At 40.1% G+C, this 15,636-nt stretch overlaps 1 protein-coding gene across 3 annotated transcripts in view; it reads right to left on the bottom strand.

Moving 5' to 3' along the window:
• Window positions 1-1,234: 1,234 nt before the first annotated feature.
• gramd4a (GRAM domain containing 4a) overlaps window positions 1,235-15,636 on the bottom strand; it is a 46,231-nt gene continuing 31,829 nt past the window's right edge. The window contains exons 6-20 of one of the 3 annotated variants that reach the window (XR_007882484.1): window positions 15,024-15,162; window positions 14,435-14,460; window positions 14,034-14,125; window positions 13,069-13,160; window positions 12,442-12,490; window positions 12,258-12,329; window positions 12,125-12,168; window positions 11,884-11,993; window positions 10,826-10,980; window positions 8,888-9,032; window positions 8,523-8,616; window positions 8,090-8,180; window positions 7,850-7,918; window positions 5,713-6,324; window positions 1,235-5,680 (exon numbers count right to left, since the gene is read on the bottom strand). Coding sequence is in view for 2 of the 3 variants with exons in the window: in XM_051391868.1 (XP_051247828.1) it covers window positions 6,214-6,324; window positions 7,850-7,918; window positions 8,090-8,180; window positions 8,523-8,616; window positions 8,888-9,032; window positions 10,826-10,980; window positions 11,884-11,993; window positions 12,125-12,168; window positions 12,258-12,329; window positions 12,442-12,490; window positions 13,069-13,160; window positions 14,034-14,125; window positions 14,435-14,460; window positions 15,024-15,162 (1,289 nt within the window). In the remaining variant the exon portion in view is untranslated. Of the gene's footprint in view, window positions 6,325-7,849; window positions 7,919-8,089; window positions 8,181-8,522; window positions 8,617-8,887; window positions 9,033-10,825; window positions 10,981-11,883; window positions 11,994-12,124; window positions 12,169-12,257; window positions 12,330-12,441; window positions 12,491-13,068; window positions 13,161-14,033; window positions 14,126-14,434; window positions 14,461-15,023; window positions 15,163-15,636 lie in introns of all 3 variants that reach the window. The other 2 variants (XM_051391869.1, XM_051391868.1) reach the window with 2 other exon arrangements.

Raw genomic sequence — 15,636 nt, 5'->3', positions numbered from 1 at the left:
TCAGCCATTTTAGGCTTTAGTGTGCTGTGTTAATAAATTATTCTGCCAAAACATACTTACACATTGATATGGAGAAAGAGCTGAACGACGTTTCTACTTATAACACTAACAGTAGCACTATTCCATATACAGTATTCTAAAAAGTAACTTTAGAAAGTATTAAAATCATAAACTCTCTTTAAGGTTTTTTCTGTGGATAGACTGTACCTACAGACCTACATTTCTCAGGTCTCCCTCTTTTTCACCTCCTCTTGCTGCACAGAAATACTGGCATGCATCACACTACCTTGCAATCAGAGCTCACAGGCATTTTCACAGCTTGAATTTGGAATACTGAATTCATTTCTACTGTGACACAAAGAGAAGCTGTCAGCCGCTACCTGAAATTAGAGCTGAAACTGTGCTATTTAGGCCAGATTGCCAGATGTAGAAGTTTGTGAAAGAAGGCCGTTTGAGGAAACTGTTACATGTGTCCACATAAAGCCTTCGAGTGCATTTGGGCAGTTAGATTTGTTATTTAAGAGGTGTGACGGATGAATACATCTACCCCACAAGCCACTTGGGATAAACAATATACAAGGGAAAATAGGAATATCTTCTTTGAAAGCAGCAACAGCCTGTAGTTTATTACAAGGCTTTAGTAGTTGTTTTTCCTCCTCCTCTATAGTTGAAAAGCACCCAAGGGCATGTTGGCGAATATGTGATTGTTATTTTCATTCCTACACCATCTTGGGCCAAAATGTAAAGAACAATGATCAGACTCTGAGTTTTCTTATCTGAACCTGATAAAAAAAAAAAAAAACGGTCTCAATTAAATAGCCGCAAAATGTTGTTACCTGAACTTGCTGAGGTCACAAGAGCTAGGCAAAGTGCAAACATGTCCTCATCCACCACCTTATTGATTCTTTGGCCGTCCAATCACCACAGAAATTGAGTTAGCCTGGGTCGGACCGGGTAAGACGCCAAGAACACCCACTTTCTTATTCCTACATAAGGAATAAAATACTGAAATATCCTTGAGCAGCTAACCCCGACCTCCCTGTGGAGGGGGAAAGCAAAAGGAGAATTCTCTCCCATCCAGGTTGGTCCCTCACAAAGGTCTCATAGTGACCTCATGTGGCAGTGTAGAGGTACTGCAGTTTGGATGCAAAAATCATCCTTAAATAACCTTTGTGTTCCTGTGTGACTGAATGTGAAGGAGTGGAACAAAAAGAAGACAGAACCAAGAGCAGAATACCTTAAATTCATTTACTTAAATTAAAAAATGTACATCACATTATCCTTTACAATAGACATGTCTTTTAAAAACTCAAGTGGTTTTTTTGTGTTCTTCACTGTACATTTTAATCATTTGTATACAAATTCCTCTTTGACAAAAAAAAAGGGGAAAAAGAGGAAGTCATTATAGCAACTGTCACAGATGACAAATTAATTACTCACTGTAATGACTGCAGTGTTTCCCAGTTACACTTGGGCTTTAATTTGCAATTCACTGACTGTACCAAGTCTTATGAGCACTGTCTCAGTCCATTAAAACAGGACCGAATCCTTGAGATTTATTTTATCTTCTTAAATTTACTTCAGTCATAATGTCAGATTCAGGCTGTTTGCAGCCTGAGACAATTCATTTGTAAATTGTCCAAGATGAGACAAGGAGCCCTGGTACAGTTTGTACTGTACACTCAGCGTGGATCACTTGAAATGCTTTTGGAAAACCCTTAATTAACATTTACACACAGTTAGAGGAACTACATATTTAATACAACAGCGAGGACACCAGCTTAAACGGAGGGGACCTTGAGAGGACAACACCACTGTTTTTGACGAGGTTCCTGTCGCTTGTAACAGCAGTTAAACCCTCAAACCGTTCTGTAACGTTTGCCAGTAGTGAGATACCCAGTATGGCAGTCTTTATGTGCAGCTTACCATTCGTAACATTAAAAGAATATTTCGACATTGTGGGAAATGTTTATTTCACTTTCTTGCAAGTTAGATGAGAAGGTTGATACCACTTTTATGTTTAATTTAGCACAGATTTGACAGAGCTAAACATCACCGCTCGACAAAAGAGGCAAGTCCAAGGGCAGCAGTCTGTGGTAACAGCAGGACAGAGGAAAGGGAAGGGTGTAGAAGTTTTTAGACAGTACAGATTACAGCCAAATTGTCTGGAGAGAAAAAATAAAAAATGCGGGCCAACATACCATGACAAAAGTGTGGGAGAGTGTTTTGTAAGCTCACAAAGTAGTCGTCGTTTTAACTTTGTTAAAATCATGAAGTTTTACATTTCTAACAGCAAGTAGTCAAGACTTCTTACGTATGTGCCTAAGTGCATTTAAACTGTGACGCAATTGCTTAATTAACTTAGAAAAAAGTGAACAAACTTTAACAAAAGAAGCTTCGATTCAGCAAAGTGATTATTTATTTCCACCTCTACTATAAATACCTACAGACTCTGTCCAAAGGTAGCAAAATATGCGCTAAGCTAACTAAGCTAAGCTAAACATCTGCTAGCATTAGCTTCATATTTAGCGTACAGACATGTGTGGTATCAAACTTCCCATCAAGTTCTCGGCAAAAATATCGCACTGATCCTTTAAAATTTGCTGTCTGCTGTTCTCCAAAGTGCCTTACAGTAATGAGTGCACACATTTTATTAAAAAAAAAAAAAACCAATGTGAATCAAACTTCTGTTTTACATCTGCCTTTCTTTACACTCTTCAAAAGAAATGTGCATTATAGGACAAAGTAAATGTCAAAAACACTGATGTTGCCATTTCAGTCCACCATGACCATCTCTGCTCTGTATGAAGCCTGTGTTTTACTGCAAATGACACTGCACTGTAACCAAGTACTGTGATGTTGGATATGACAATTTACATGCTGGATGAGGTTTAAAATACTGCTCTTGTTGTCACTATGGTTTGAGTTGCCTGTTGGTTAAACGGTGAGCAGAAATAGTCATGTGAGGGATGCAGAGCCAATGAGAGCTGAGACATTAATTCAAGAACAGCAGTCCAGTCTTCATAACTCCAGAGTCAAAAGGAATTCAAACTGGGTTAAGAAAAAAACAAAAAACAACAAAATTAATTTTTACAACCTTCTGTAAACATGAGCGTAGGCAGAATATGGCAGAAAATTAAAAGATTTGGCAAAAGAAAAAACAACAACATCAACATAATCCTAGACATTTAGAACGTGATACATTCTGTGCTTTATCTGAGTGCAGCCCTGTTAGGGTCTCCCAGACGCCACGAGAGCTGCTTTCAGAGTTAACAGATTACAAAAAGGCTTCAGGTAAAAGCTTTAAGACTACAACGAGCCATCCATTCACACAGTGAGACAGCATTAGTTACTTTACTGGTTTCGCCTGCTCTAACATCCAACAGGTTTCCCCTCGTTCATGGATCAAATTCATTACTAAACAAAAATAGAAAATCCATGTCTGGGAAAGCTGGCTGTTAATAATAACAGGCCAAATCATACAAATGGATGTCAAAGAAAAAAATATCCATCCTTAATTAGTTTGAACTAAAAATAATAATGTGGTTCACTAAACTGGTCCATTGCTTCTCTGGCAATTTCATATCCAGCTCTGTTGATTCAAATTGGTAATGATAAGAGGACTTGAATAGACTTTAAGAGAAACCTTGACATTTTTATTCCAAAGGGGGATAACGGTGGTTCTTTTGAGGAAAGAAGTGACACAACAGTGATTAAGGATTGTCAAACTAAAAAAAAAAAGAAAGTGTCGGGTGAGTAAAAATGACCAGAACAAAAGTAAATATTCAAATGTCAAGGTCTCCCTTTGAACAGAGTTTTGTAACATTTACAAGGAAACTAAAGCTTGTGCTGCTGGGCATACAGTAAATAAGAGTTGGGAGTGTGGAATAGCTACTCTACTGTCTCTCATACTGAAATCTGAAGAGAAATCATCACCTCCAGTCCCACACCCCATCTCTATTCATCTCTCAAAACACGGTGAAGTGTCAGGTGTAGTTTGGCATTATATTTCTACCTATCAAACCATTCTGCAAGAGCAAAGTCCAGCTTTAGTCTTGCCAACAGTCTCTTAAAATAAAGTGACACTGAAATATTCTTTTCAGTATAGACCTTCATCCATATACTTCATAGACTAACAATAAAAAAAAAAATTAAAAAAGAGCCTACATTTAGATGATCTGGAACAAGTGGAAGAGCACCCAGATGACTCTCACTCTCTGTGACTTTACAGATGAGTGAAAAAAATAAGCAAACAAACCAAAAAGGAACTAATTAGGCATGTCTTATAGCTCCTCATCCTGGTTTTCGGACTTAAAAAATGGACTTGCACTAATAAATCCAGAATTTATATTACTACTTACGTAACATCAAACAGCCTGACCAGCTGCGCCTATAAGCAAGTGAGATTACCCTATCAGGAGGAGACATGTTTAATGGATATTTCTGCACTGCTCTCGGACAATCAGGTTTAGCTGTATAATTCAAACGCTGAACTAGGGCAACATTATAATGTGCGAGGCCACAGTGATGTGAAATTAATCCGTCTGCGGTTTTATTTTCAAGTCAAAGTACCTTCTTCTTTTATGGTCCGTTTGAAGGTTGTCTGTCTGGTTGCAGCAGACATCAATCTGGCAAGAATACAACGTGCGTGGACCTCATTTGTGCGGCACTGAGACCAGCAGGATGTGACCTGTGCCGGCTCAAGCAGTCAGACAAAAGAGAAATACCATAGGACATACCTGTGGAACCATTTGCTAACACTGACCATGGATTCCATCTGAAGTAGTGAGCATTTCAAGTCTATACACTGCAACATAAATGTCAGGAATTCCAGTTAACGTCCTAATAAAGTGCAGGGAGAATACCATTGATGGGGGAAGAAAAGAAGAAACTCTCTCTATATATGTACAGATTGTGCCTTGATCTCCACTGTGACACAGCTCTAAATGGCAGTCAGTGTTTGAACCATCTAACAGTGGTTGTGCTCTCGTCTCGGACACAATCAGCAGCTCCAGGACCACCACTTACTCATCCCAAAGGCTGTTTGTTACAAAGACAGATTTCAAAAGAAAGGCATTTTTGAGAAGAAAAAAAAAAAGGAAACGAACATTTCACTACACGTTTCACATACGCACACTTACAAACACCGAAGCAGATGCTGAACACGGCAGCGTACATTTTCTGTTTGTTAGATCGACAAAGACGACTAAAACATACTGAAGCTGCTGAACTGTGTCTAGAAAATAGAGGGGAAACAAACTCAAGAAAGTAGACAGCAGCAATGTAAACTAACAAAGGCTCTGTGTCAGTCAAATGGTGATCTGACGTTTTCACAGCTAATACACATAAAAAAAAAACAATCACTGACCACTCGCACACTTATAATTTTGTTGGGCTACGCTAGGAGGCACCGATCAACCAGTTAAATGTCTAAATATTTCAACATTAATAGTTGTTTTTGCACTGATTTATGAAGCTAACACTTACATGTTTGTTCCTACAGATGTCTGGCAGTTGAAAGCACCTCTTGTTTTATCTTCTAATTGTTTCATGATATTTATTTTACAGCCAGGTTGAGCACTTCTTGAAATCCTCCTACCACAGCAGAAGTCACTCCACTGACTGAGGGATAAAGAGAAAAATAGAGCCACTTGACGCAATTTAAGAGCTTAAGTCCGGCCTACACACACACACACACACACACACACACACACACACACACACACACACACACACACACACACACACACCCACCCACACATGCAAACACAGAAACAAGTAAGTCAGGAAACTCAGTCAGCCAGTCAGTTGGTCAGTTAGGCGGGGAGGGGAGAACCAGCCCCCCTCGCCAGCCTTCTGCTGATTGATAAAAACCACACCGATCCTCACTCCTCCCAGAACCAGTGAGTGGATTTTGTTTGTTATCCGACACCCACGTAAAGTGTGTGATGCAACTAAATCCCAACTGCGCAGACATGTAGCTGACACGCCCACACACCCCCTCCGACGTGACCTAAACAGGAAGTCCACCGATGACTATCGATAAGGAAGCCGATGCTCATCACAAAAGGAGGACGAGGAGGAGGAGCAGAGCAGAGCAGAGCAGAGGAGTGTGGTGTTTGTTTTTTAAAAGTATCTTCCAGTCCAGTTGAATCTCAGGAGGCCCTCTCTCCCCAGACTTTAGCCCCAGTGTGGAAATGAGCTGCAGGCAGTCTAGAGCTCTGCGCTGGCCGGTGGTTTTGTGGTGGTCATGATCTTCATGTACTGGGTAAAGATGGCCTCGAAAGCCTCGTCTCTGTGGATCATGGCACCAAACACCAATGGCTGGGGGAAAACAGAAAAATGCTTATTAATATCTACATCTTACATGTTACAGCAGCAATAGTTGGTAAGAGTTTATGCAATACAGCACCAATGAGTTGAAATCCCAACAAGGATGACAGTAAAGAATATCTTATGTCCCTGAGTAACACGCCACAGAATGTTCAATGGAAATTAACATTTATTACCACAACCAGACACCACAGAAGGAGAAAAAATAAACAAAAAGCTAAATTATGAAAACTGAAGCTATGGGAGTCCTTGAAAGTGTTCTCGCGCTCTGATTTGTTGCTGCTAATATGCAACGTTACCTAGCAACTGGAATTGTGATCTAAAATGGTATACAGTACAGTATATACAGTGCTGCCTATGGAAGTTTCCAATATGGTATCCAGTGGTAAAAAAACAAAAAAGCCTCAGCACTTCAGCTCTGTTTGCAACTTGCCATTATCTTAAAGCTAAGTAAATAAAGACCAAACTTGCAATCACAAATGAATGAAATTCAACAGCAGTTCATAATTAAAGACGTTCCAACATTTGAAATAGCAATGTCAGGTTAGGAGCCAAATATAAAATCAATGTTAAGATCTACTCAAAATGTTTTCTTTATTGTCACTTTATCACTTGTTTGAGCTTCACTGGGTAGAATAACTTATGTTTAGTAAGAGTTTGACCTGAGACGCACGCTCCCCTTGTGTTTTTCCTCCCTCCTTTCTCTGCTTACTCTCTCAGGTGCTCCTCATTAGGGATGATTGGTTTGGTGGCCCAGGCCCCATATTGAAGGGCGGCTAGAGAAGCAGTAACTCTCTTCAAGACAAAGCTGCCTCTAATCTCATCAGTGTTAGCTTCTTTTGCTCTTTATTTTTGTTTTGTTTTTTGAGGACTGAAATCTGGTAGTTATTTTAGTTACAATGTTTTTGATAGTGTAGGTGGGGAAGCTCTGGGTCCTACGGCACACTGTGTGGCTTCCTCCATCCCTTTCTTCTTTTAGCAGGATTTTGTGACATCAGAACTAGTTTAGTTTGTCAAGTCAAGCCTGGTAAATGTGGAAATTTTAAACCTCTAGCACACGCGCGCGCACACACACACACACACAGAGAATGGACTTTTAGTGAAACATGAGAGATCTTGTGTCCAGTAGTTTTAAAATGTACAATATTTATATATTCATAGATCCTGGATTTTTTTTAATGAGAGAGAGGGAGCAGATGTAATATCAAGAATCTTTAACTAGATAATTAGAAAAGCCATATCAGACAAATTATCATTCAAAGCAGAGTATTTTTATGTCTTAGAGCAAGTCTAGAGGGGATCTTGGAGGTAAAAGAACATTAGGAAAGTGCTGAAGACATTTCTGCGAGGCCACAAACTCATCTAAAATCAGGTATCTGCAAATTAAAGATATTGCTTGACTGCATAATTGAAATGGATTGTACAACCCATCTGAATAAAGAATAACTTCTGAGTACACAGAATCTAATAAATTCCAAAAGCCACCATATAAATCTAAATAGATTGCATACTGTACCTTCTGAGTGGACGGGGTGGCTATTGAGATACCCATCCCACTTCCTGGTAGAACTGACAGCACTTTGTACTGGAGGGGTTCAGAAAAAGAAGAGGTTATGATTTTTAAACGCACATTATTATGAGAATGAAAAACTCAGCAGGTACATAACCTCATGCCAAATCACATTCAAGTTTGTAATCCCTATATAATGGTTAATGTGTCCTCCTGCACCTTTTTCAAACTGTCCACTTTTATTACCTTTTGGATGTCAGTGATGTCCACCAGCTTGATAACTTTATTCTTCTTGGATGAGCTGGATCTGGAGCTGGAGCTTTCAAAGCAAAGGTAACTGACGGAGAGAAAGACAAAAATAGCTTGCTGAAAGGGGTCTCGAGGAAAAACAAGCACGCAAGCAAAACTGACAACTAAATGGACTTCTTGTCAGTTACATATCCAAAGAGGTGAAGAGATTTATAGATAAAAGAGATTCTCAGGAGGAGGGCTGTCCTACTTGATCCACTGTTGACTGACTGACAGTCAGGGAGGGAGAAGGAGGAGATGGTGCAGCTCTTAGTAAAGAACCACCTGATTCTCCTCTCTGCTCCACCTTAAAAAGTAACTCCTTTTTCTCCCCTGCAGTAAGAGATTTAATGATAAAAGATGCTCTCCTGAGAGAAGATGTCCCACTTACTTCTCTGTGACGTAGAGCACTCCGTTCCTGATGTAGTCAGTGGGCATCTTCCGGTCTCTGTTTATGAGGCAGCACCTCCAGCCGTTCTCACACACTGAAAACACACAGAGCAGTGAGAAAGTTGTTTGCTGTACCAGTGATAAAAAAAAAAAATCAACCTGAAGAACTGAGATTTTTGCTTTTGTTAGCTCATGATTACAGTTTGTAGTCTGCTCAAAATAGTTTTTACTTCCAACCCCAGAGTTGGATGTAGCATTTCTATGAATGAGACGTGAATTGTGAAAAATGCATTGTAGAAATGTGGATATTTGGTACACTGGTGCAAATGAAAACAGGTAGACTAATGCTGCAGTAAGTCCCCTCACCCGCCAGAGGGCGCTCTGACTCCTGCAGGTTGAAGATCTCGTGAAAGGCTCCCTTCTTGGTGCTGTGGGAGCGACCCGTCTCCTCCTCTCGGCTCACCCCGCATGGGACAGTGGCCAGGCTGCCCCGAGAAACTACCGGCTGAACCTGGAGAGACGGAGGAGGAGGAGGAGGAGGAGTAGGGGGATAAAGAGACGGAAGAAAGAAACAGAATGACGGGAACACGGAAGTCGAAAGAAAAATTGCCATGACGGACATAAAAAGGGCATGTGGGAGAGGAAGAAGACATTCAGGAGGGAAAGAAGACAGTGTGATGATGAGGGAAAGGAGGGAGACAGGGAGACATATTTAAAATCAAGTATCTGACGCCTTCTGCATCACAGTTCAATAGGACTGCATGTTCCCAAAGCTACTGAGAAAAATGGCCAAAATTGACACAGCTTAGGTTTCAGTACAGAATTAGATGCTTCTCTGCATGTGCACTTGTTTGCAGCAGGCTCAGGTGTGGCGTGCAAAGCAGAGTGAGGCCATCATTCACTCAACATACATGGCAACAGATTATAGGCAAAAATGACTTGCTAGTTTGTGGAAAAAATATAAATCAGACTAAAAATGTACCCCAATTTACAGGTTTGGTCAGAGGGATTGTTTTATTGTTCAGTCCTGTGTATCAGTTACAGTAACAGGGTGGAAGGCAATTAACTGACAGCTAACTGCAATTCAATTTTAGGGTCAATTACTACGTGTAATGGAGAACAGGAAGGATTTATTGAGCAAATACTAAATTACAGTGGTCAAGGGGCTACTCTAAGTGCATTTTAACTATTTAGTAAACACACCTCTACTTCTCACAGAGCATTTACTTATGTCAATGGATCAAAAATGTCAACAATCTGGGAATTGTTAATTAAAAGTTCATACATACCAGTACATAGTACATAGTACATATGGATGAAATCATTCAATTTAATGGTAAATAAAATATATATATATATAAATATATAAAATAATGATAAAAAAAAGAGTCATTAAATGACAGATTGTACATTATTTGGACATTTTGATCCATTCTGTTAACAAACACTGACGGCCAATCTCAAGGTGTGTCACACATCGCATCACACACACACACACACACACACACACACACACACACGCACGCACGCTTTGAGGTGAGCTTGAGGCACACCCAGGCGCATTAGAGGAACCAAAGGGAGACACACCAGAGTCCCTACCTTCTCAATGCCAGAGAGCTGAGAGAAAGAAACGACAGAGTACACCTGAGACACAGCAAAGACACATGCACACACGCGCTCACACGCGCTCACACACGCTCACACACGCTCAGTCCTATGAGAGAGACTCACTTTGAATGTATGATAGAAACACACTTTGTGGTATCCTCACAGCAAGGGCACATCATGACAGTGAGCTGCTGAGTTGTAATGTATTATTGACAGGTGGGATATTTTGAAGCTTTATTGATCTCTTTTCTCTCTGTGCCTGACCACAGGGGGGTCAGTGGTGGGAGGTTAGACTGACACTTCAGTAGGTGGATTCTGCCAACATGAAAGATTCAACCCAATCTACAGTTGAAGGATGGTCTCCAACTATCCCTTTCTCAATATAAATGTGTAAATGTTCTGCAGTAATTTTTTTAAACTTCCTTGCTAAACAATGCAGTAGCTGCTTAAGTGTTTTGTGACACAACTCCAAAGCCTCTATAGTTATTAGTCAACTTGTCAACAGGGAAAGATTAAACAGAGTTAGGGCAGCAGGAATAATAATCAATTCAGACTAAGCTGTGTTGACCGATGTGTTTGTATGTTTGTCATTTATGAGTTTAAGAAAGCAGTATCCTGTGAGAGGAGGCGATGAAGGAGGAGGGGCAGCAAAGAGCTGATACAGATGTGTACATTGAGGTGTTTCTGCCTTCTTACCCGCCGTGACACAGTGGCATTGGTCCTCTCTTTGAGCTGAGGGTCTGTGGGAAGGCTGTTCCACACGATGAAGGGGGTGTCGTACTTGTCCCGCAGTTTCGGACAGCTCTTAAACAGGAAGTCTATGATGAAGAACTTGATACCGGCGTACAGGCCTGGAGAGGAGAAAGGGCAAGGAAGGGGGAAAACAAGCACAGACAAAAGGAAAAGGAGAGAACAATCAACATGGAAGGACGGGTTAGCCTGTTCACCTGGTCCTACAATAATCTTACTTTTCAAGGACTTCCATTTTTCAGATGTTTGTATTCTTCAAATTCAAATGAATTCACATGATTCCCTTTCAATACCCTTGACGTTTCAATATTTTTCAGTCAAACATGTTGAATAGATCAGAAGTTTTCTGTGGGTATTCATACAGCCGGTGTTTGCTGGTATTCTTTACTAACAGAAACCAGTCTTGAGGCATGTTGCACATATAACAGCAGATAAGGGTCAAATGGGGAGTGAGTGTGCAAACAAAGTCAGTTCTCTAAACTAACTTGTGATAGCCAAGAACAACACATGAATACCAGGGAGAGTTACTAAACACCAAAAACTCTGAATGTGGTAGCCAACAATGACTTTAAAAAGCTTTTGTTACTGTAATGCCAGCACACCTTTTATTTAAATAGCTCTGATCCTGCTTGATGAAACAATGACATTTTGCAGTCCCTGTCCATAGACCACAAAACTGGTGTGAGCAAGTTTTATGGTGTTTTTACATGTTAAATTATTTTAGCTATAAGCCTCTTGCAAGGATATATGAGCCCACAGCACTTTGGAGCCACTTTGTGTAGAAGAAATAGGAGTAACTAATATTATCAGAAAGGCATACCAATAGCCTGCAGCTGCCCCTCACAGCGAGAGGGAGAGCGGTAACACAAGTGCTGTATGAATGCATTTGTTTGTGTGCGCTGAATTGACTGTTAAGTATTTGCATTCTTTCAAGGGCCAATGCAGGGTGTAGAGTACGTCATAAGGATAAAGAAGCTTTGTCTGTGTGCTTGTATGTCTCTCACCCATCATGAAGCCCATTAGTTTATATGGCAGGACGCAGGAGGTTATGAAAGCCACCCACAGGCAGATGTAAAGTTTCCGGGTGCTCTCTGGCTGTACCCACATGAACAGGCTGACAGATGAATGCACGCAAACACAGAGGAGAGAGAAAAGAAATAAAATATAAGCCAATAGGTCTCATTTTAAGTTTTTGAATACTTGACCACAGTATTTAATCAAATACAACAATGTCTTTTTACTCACTTCTTTATCTTCTCCAAAACATCCGCCATCTTACCAAACAGGTTCTGTAAGGAGAGTTTAAGCACTCTATGAACCAGTAACATTTCATTAACTGTGTACACTGATTTGAGAAGTAACATGAGCTGTCTTGTACCTGTGCTTTTTGTGCAACATCAAGTACAAGCTGGAACTTTTCAGATACAGTCAAGTCTTCCTTTGGAGGCTCCTGTGTAAAACAAAGACAAACATTACTTGGACTTTACCACCACTGAAACACAATACATGACATATGTTTTCTTTCTGACAGACAGAAACAAGAAGCAGTGAATTAATCCTACCATGGGTTCAGAGACCTCAGGCACAATGCTCCACTGGATCCTCCAACCTCTGGAAGAAGATGGAATAATGTACATTTTTATTAGGAATTTTGTTTGGATGAACTTAGCCCACCAAAATATTCTTCTATCTCTAAAGCTTGTGGCTCTGACAGCTTTGCAACCTTCATCACTTTAAAGGGGACCAGGTGTCCCAGTTTGATAGTCCAAGTCCAGACAGATGTCTGACAATTACTAATGTGTCCTCATTTCATAATGACCACCAAAATGCCCCACTTTAAATATTTTTTGTATTTGGCTGTTTGCAGTATGCAACATACAGGAGTTATCTTGTTTTTTCTAATGCATTAGCCAACAATAATGATCATAAACACAGGCATGTGTGCACGTTGTAAAAATCTACCCATCATCAACACACATTTGTTGTAGTAGATTCATGTTTTTATGTGGGAGGTCCACAGTATGCATCTGTTCACCAATAGCACAGCTGTGGCTGTGGTAGTTAGGTTTAATAGGTTTTATTACACAAAGCACACAGAGGACTGGCAGCAGTATAGTGGCCATACAGTAAAAACTGCCACAGTGGCTGCTTTTCTAATATCTGTATCCACTGAGGAGAAACGTGTTTACCTGGCGATGAGGTAATTTAAGGACAAGCGCAGGATAGCCAGGAAGAGTAACATGGGAATGGCCCAGCCATGCCAAGCAGCATTCATGTAGATCTGCAGGAAAAAGGGACATAAGACAGTTCAACATTTCATTTATTGATTGAGGCAATCATATCATAATTTACAGAGCTACATTTCACATGCATTCAATCTGACTAAAGTCAGATGAATTCAAATATTTAAATTGTTTCAGCCCATAATGCAGTTGAACTGTCAGTATTTGAATTCAGTGAGCTGATGCAATGACTCATTTGTAACTGCAGCTTATCCACAGAAACTTCCTCATTTATATATTTTTACAAAACGAGTATTCCCTTAGCTGTCACTTTTACAACTTAGTGGTATACCTTCATAAAAACTGTTACAAAGCTTTATTTGACAGACTCTGTCTGACTTTATGTATGAGAGCTAGACATATTGATCATAAAATTAACATAAAGATTCCCTTTAATGGTGAATAAAAACTGACTTGAAGCGTATAGTTTTGGGTGATGAACTGCTGGTGGATAATGCTATTAGAGTCACCCGTCAACACTAGAGCGGGATCATCTCTAGATACTGAGATGGCCTTGGAGTGTATGGCTAAGATGATTTAGCTTAATCACCGACTGTGGACATTAAGGAAGATCTGATTAGACCTCTGTGGTCTTTGGCAGAACCACTGTTATCCGTCACTGTGGAGCAGAAATTACCATGCCATTCTTTTCATTTCACTGTCTTGTACAGCCAAATGGGTTCATCAGTCAATTTATAGATCACACTTTTTTGTCCATTAAAGCTTAAACTAAACTTAACATAGCTTTGTGTCACTCATAGAAGAATCATAGTTATACTGTATGACAGAAAAATTATTTATAGACACAGCATAAAGTTCAACATAATAGAGTAACGTGTTAGAAATTATGAATAAGAAAAGGGCACACTCACAATGAAGGCAATAGCTGAGGTGTAGACGGAGTGCCAATTAGATAAGGCGGAGAGGTTCCTTAAGAAGTTGGTGACAGGTCTGGCTCCTCGCTCTAAAAAACAAGAATAGAGGGATAGTATGAAAAGCATTTGAATTGTAGAGTAAGTATTTCTGTTTTTCTAGATGACATTTCTTAATGTAAGTGTTTAATTAAAAATCAAGTACAGAAGCCAGAGGTACTGGAACACGTACAATAGCCATAGTCATGGCTGGTCAACATTTTATTACTATAGCTTTTTGTGATAGCTACTGAGCTGCAAACAACTGCTCCAAAAATGAATGTTTTACTAATAACAGTGTTAGTATTTTAACTGTGCTTCTATAATAGTTCTATTTCTTTGTGTGTGTTTTGAATACTCACTGAGTCGCCTCATATTTTCGGTTAACCTGGATAGAAAATACAGAAAAGTGAAGGTCAGAACACACGCACAAGCTTACGTACAAACATAGAAAAAAGCTGGTTTATGTGGTAGAGGAGGTGCTGACACCTTGGCCTTCATCTGCCCGGCATGACTCACTTGCCTTTACAGAGGGGAGAAAGAAGGAACAGAGAAAATAAAGCTAGAGAAGAGCTCTCAACTTCCTCTGTACTCTCTCTGCAATTTACAGCCTGATCTGAACCCATCTCATCTAGCAACCAACATACTGCAACTGAATAGTTCAAAGAAACAGTGAGTCAGCTATAGTGCATTGGTAGCACATGTTAAAAGATACACAGAACAGAAGGATTTTGATTTTCATCTATAGTGCACATTCAAGATCTAAAACATGATTCTCTACTTGTAATAAAAATAAGTCCTGACACAATCTAGGACTGCTGTTGGGCTGCACACCTTTAGTACTCCCCAGATGCCGTCTAGCTGTCTGACTCCACATCTCCTTGAACGACCGCAGAATCAATACCTGAGGACAGACACTTCATGTTCTATTCCAGAGCAGCGCTCACCCACCTTTTAGCACTTAGCGGTTCCTCGGCCTCCACGGTGCTTTCCTCCGGCTGGAAACGGAAGTCTTCGATGTAAACCCCGAAGCGCTCATATACCCACTTTTGCAGCCGCGAACTCCAGACCTCCTTCTGCTGTTTATCTGCTAAAGGGAACGAAAAAATAACATCTTGATAAATTCACTAAACTGTATCAGTCTCAGACAACTTGTGTTGTTTCAACAGTCACACGTGTTGATTCCCTCCACCAATGACAATCTGTTGTTCATATAAGAAGATTGTGATTGGGTAGTTAGACACATTTATCTCATGAGTAATTAGTATGGCTTGTGTTGAAACATTGGGCCACTTAAACCTGGGAGAAAAAACATTTCCGTTCCACAACTGATATTTTGTTAAAACTCCGCCCCTGAACAGTGAATCATAGCTTAGCAACTGTAGCTAGCCTATTTGGATTTCTACATTTGTTGAAGAGCTGTGCATGGGGCTGTCTAAGTTAGAGAGAAAGAAAGTGTGAGAGATACTCTAAGATTTTAGAGCATAGAAGCAGAGAGCAAAAGTGAACAGATTAAACACCATTTATCTGCTGATCACTGTTATTCCACATTCAAAAAAATTTT

The sequence above is a fragment of the Dicentrarchus labrax genome, unplaced genomic scaffold, assembly GCF_905237075.1.
Source record: "Dicentrarchus labrax unplaced genomic scaffold, dlabrax2021, whole genome shotgun sequence".
Classification (NCBI taxonomy): domain Eukaryota; kingdom Metazoa; phylum Chordata; class Actinopteri; family Moronidae; genus Dicentrarchus; species Dicentrarchus labrax.
The sequence above is the reverse complement of the archived record's forward strand: the minus strand, read 5'-3'. Positions and strand labels throughout refer to the sequence as shown.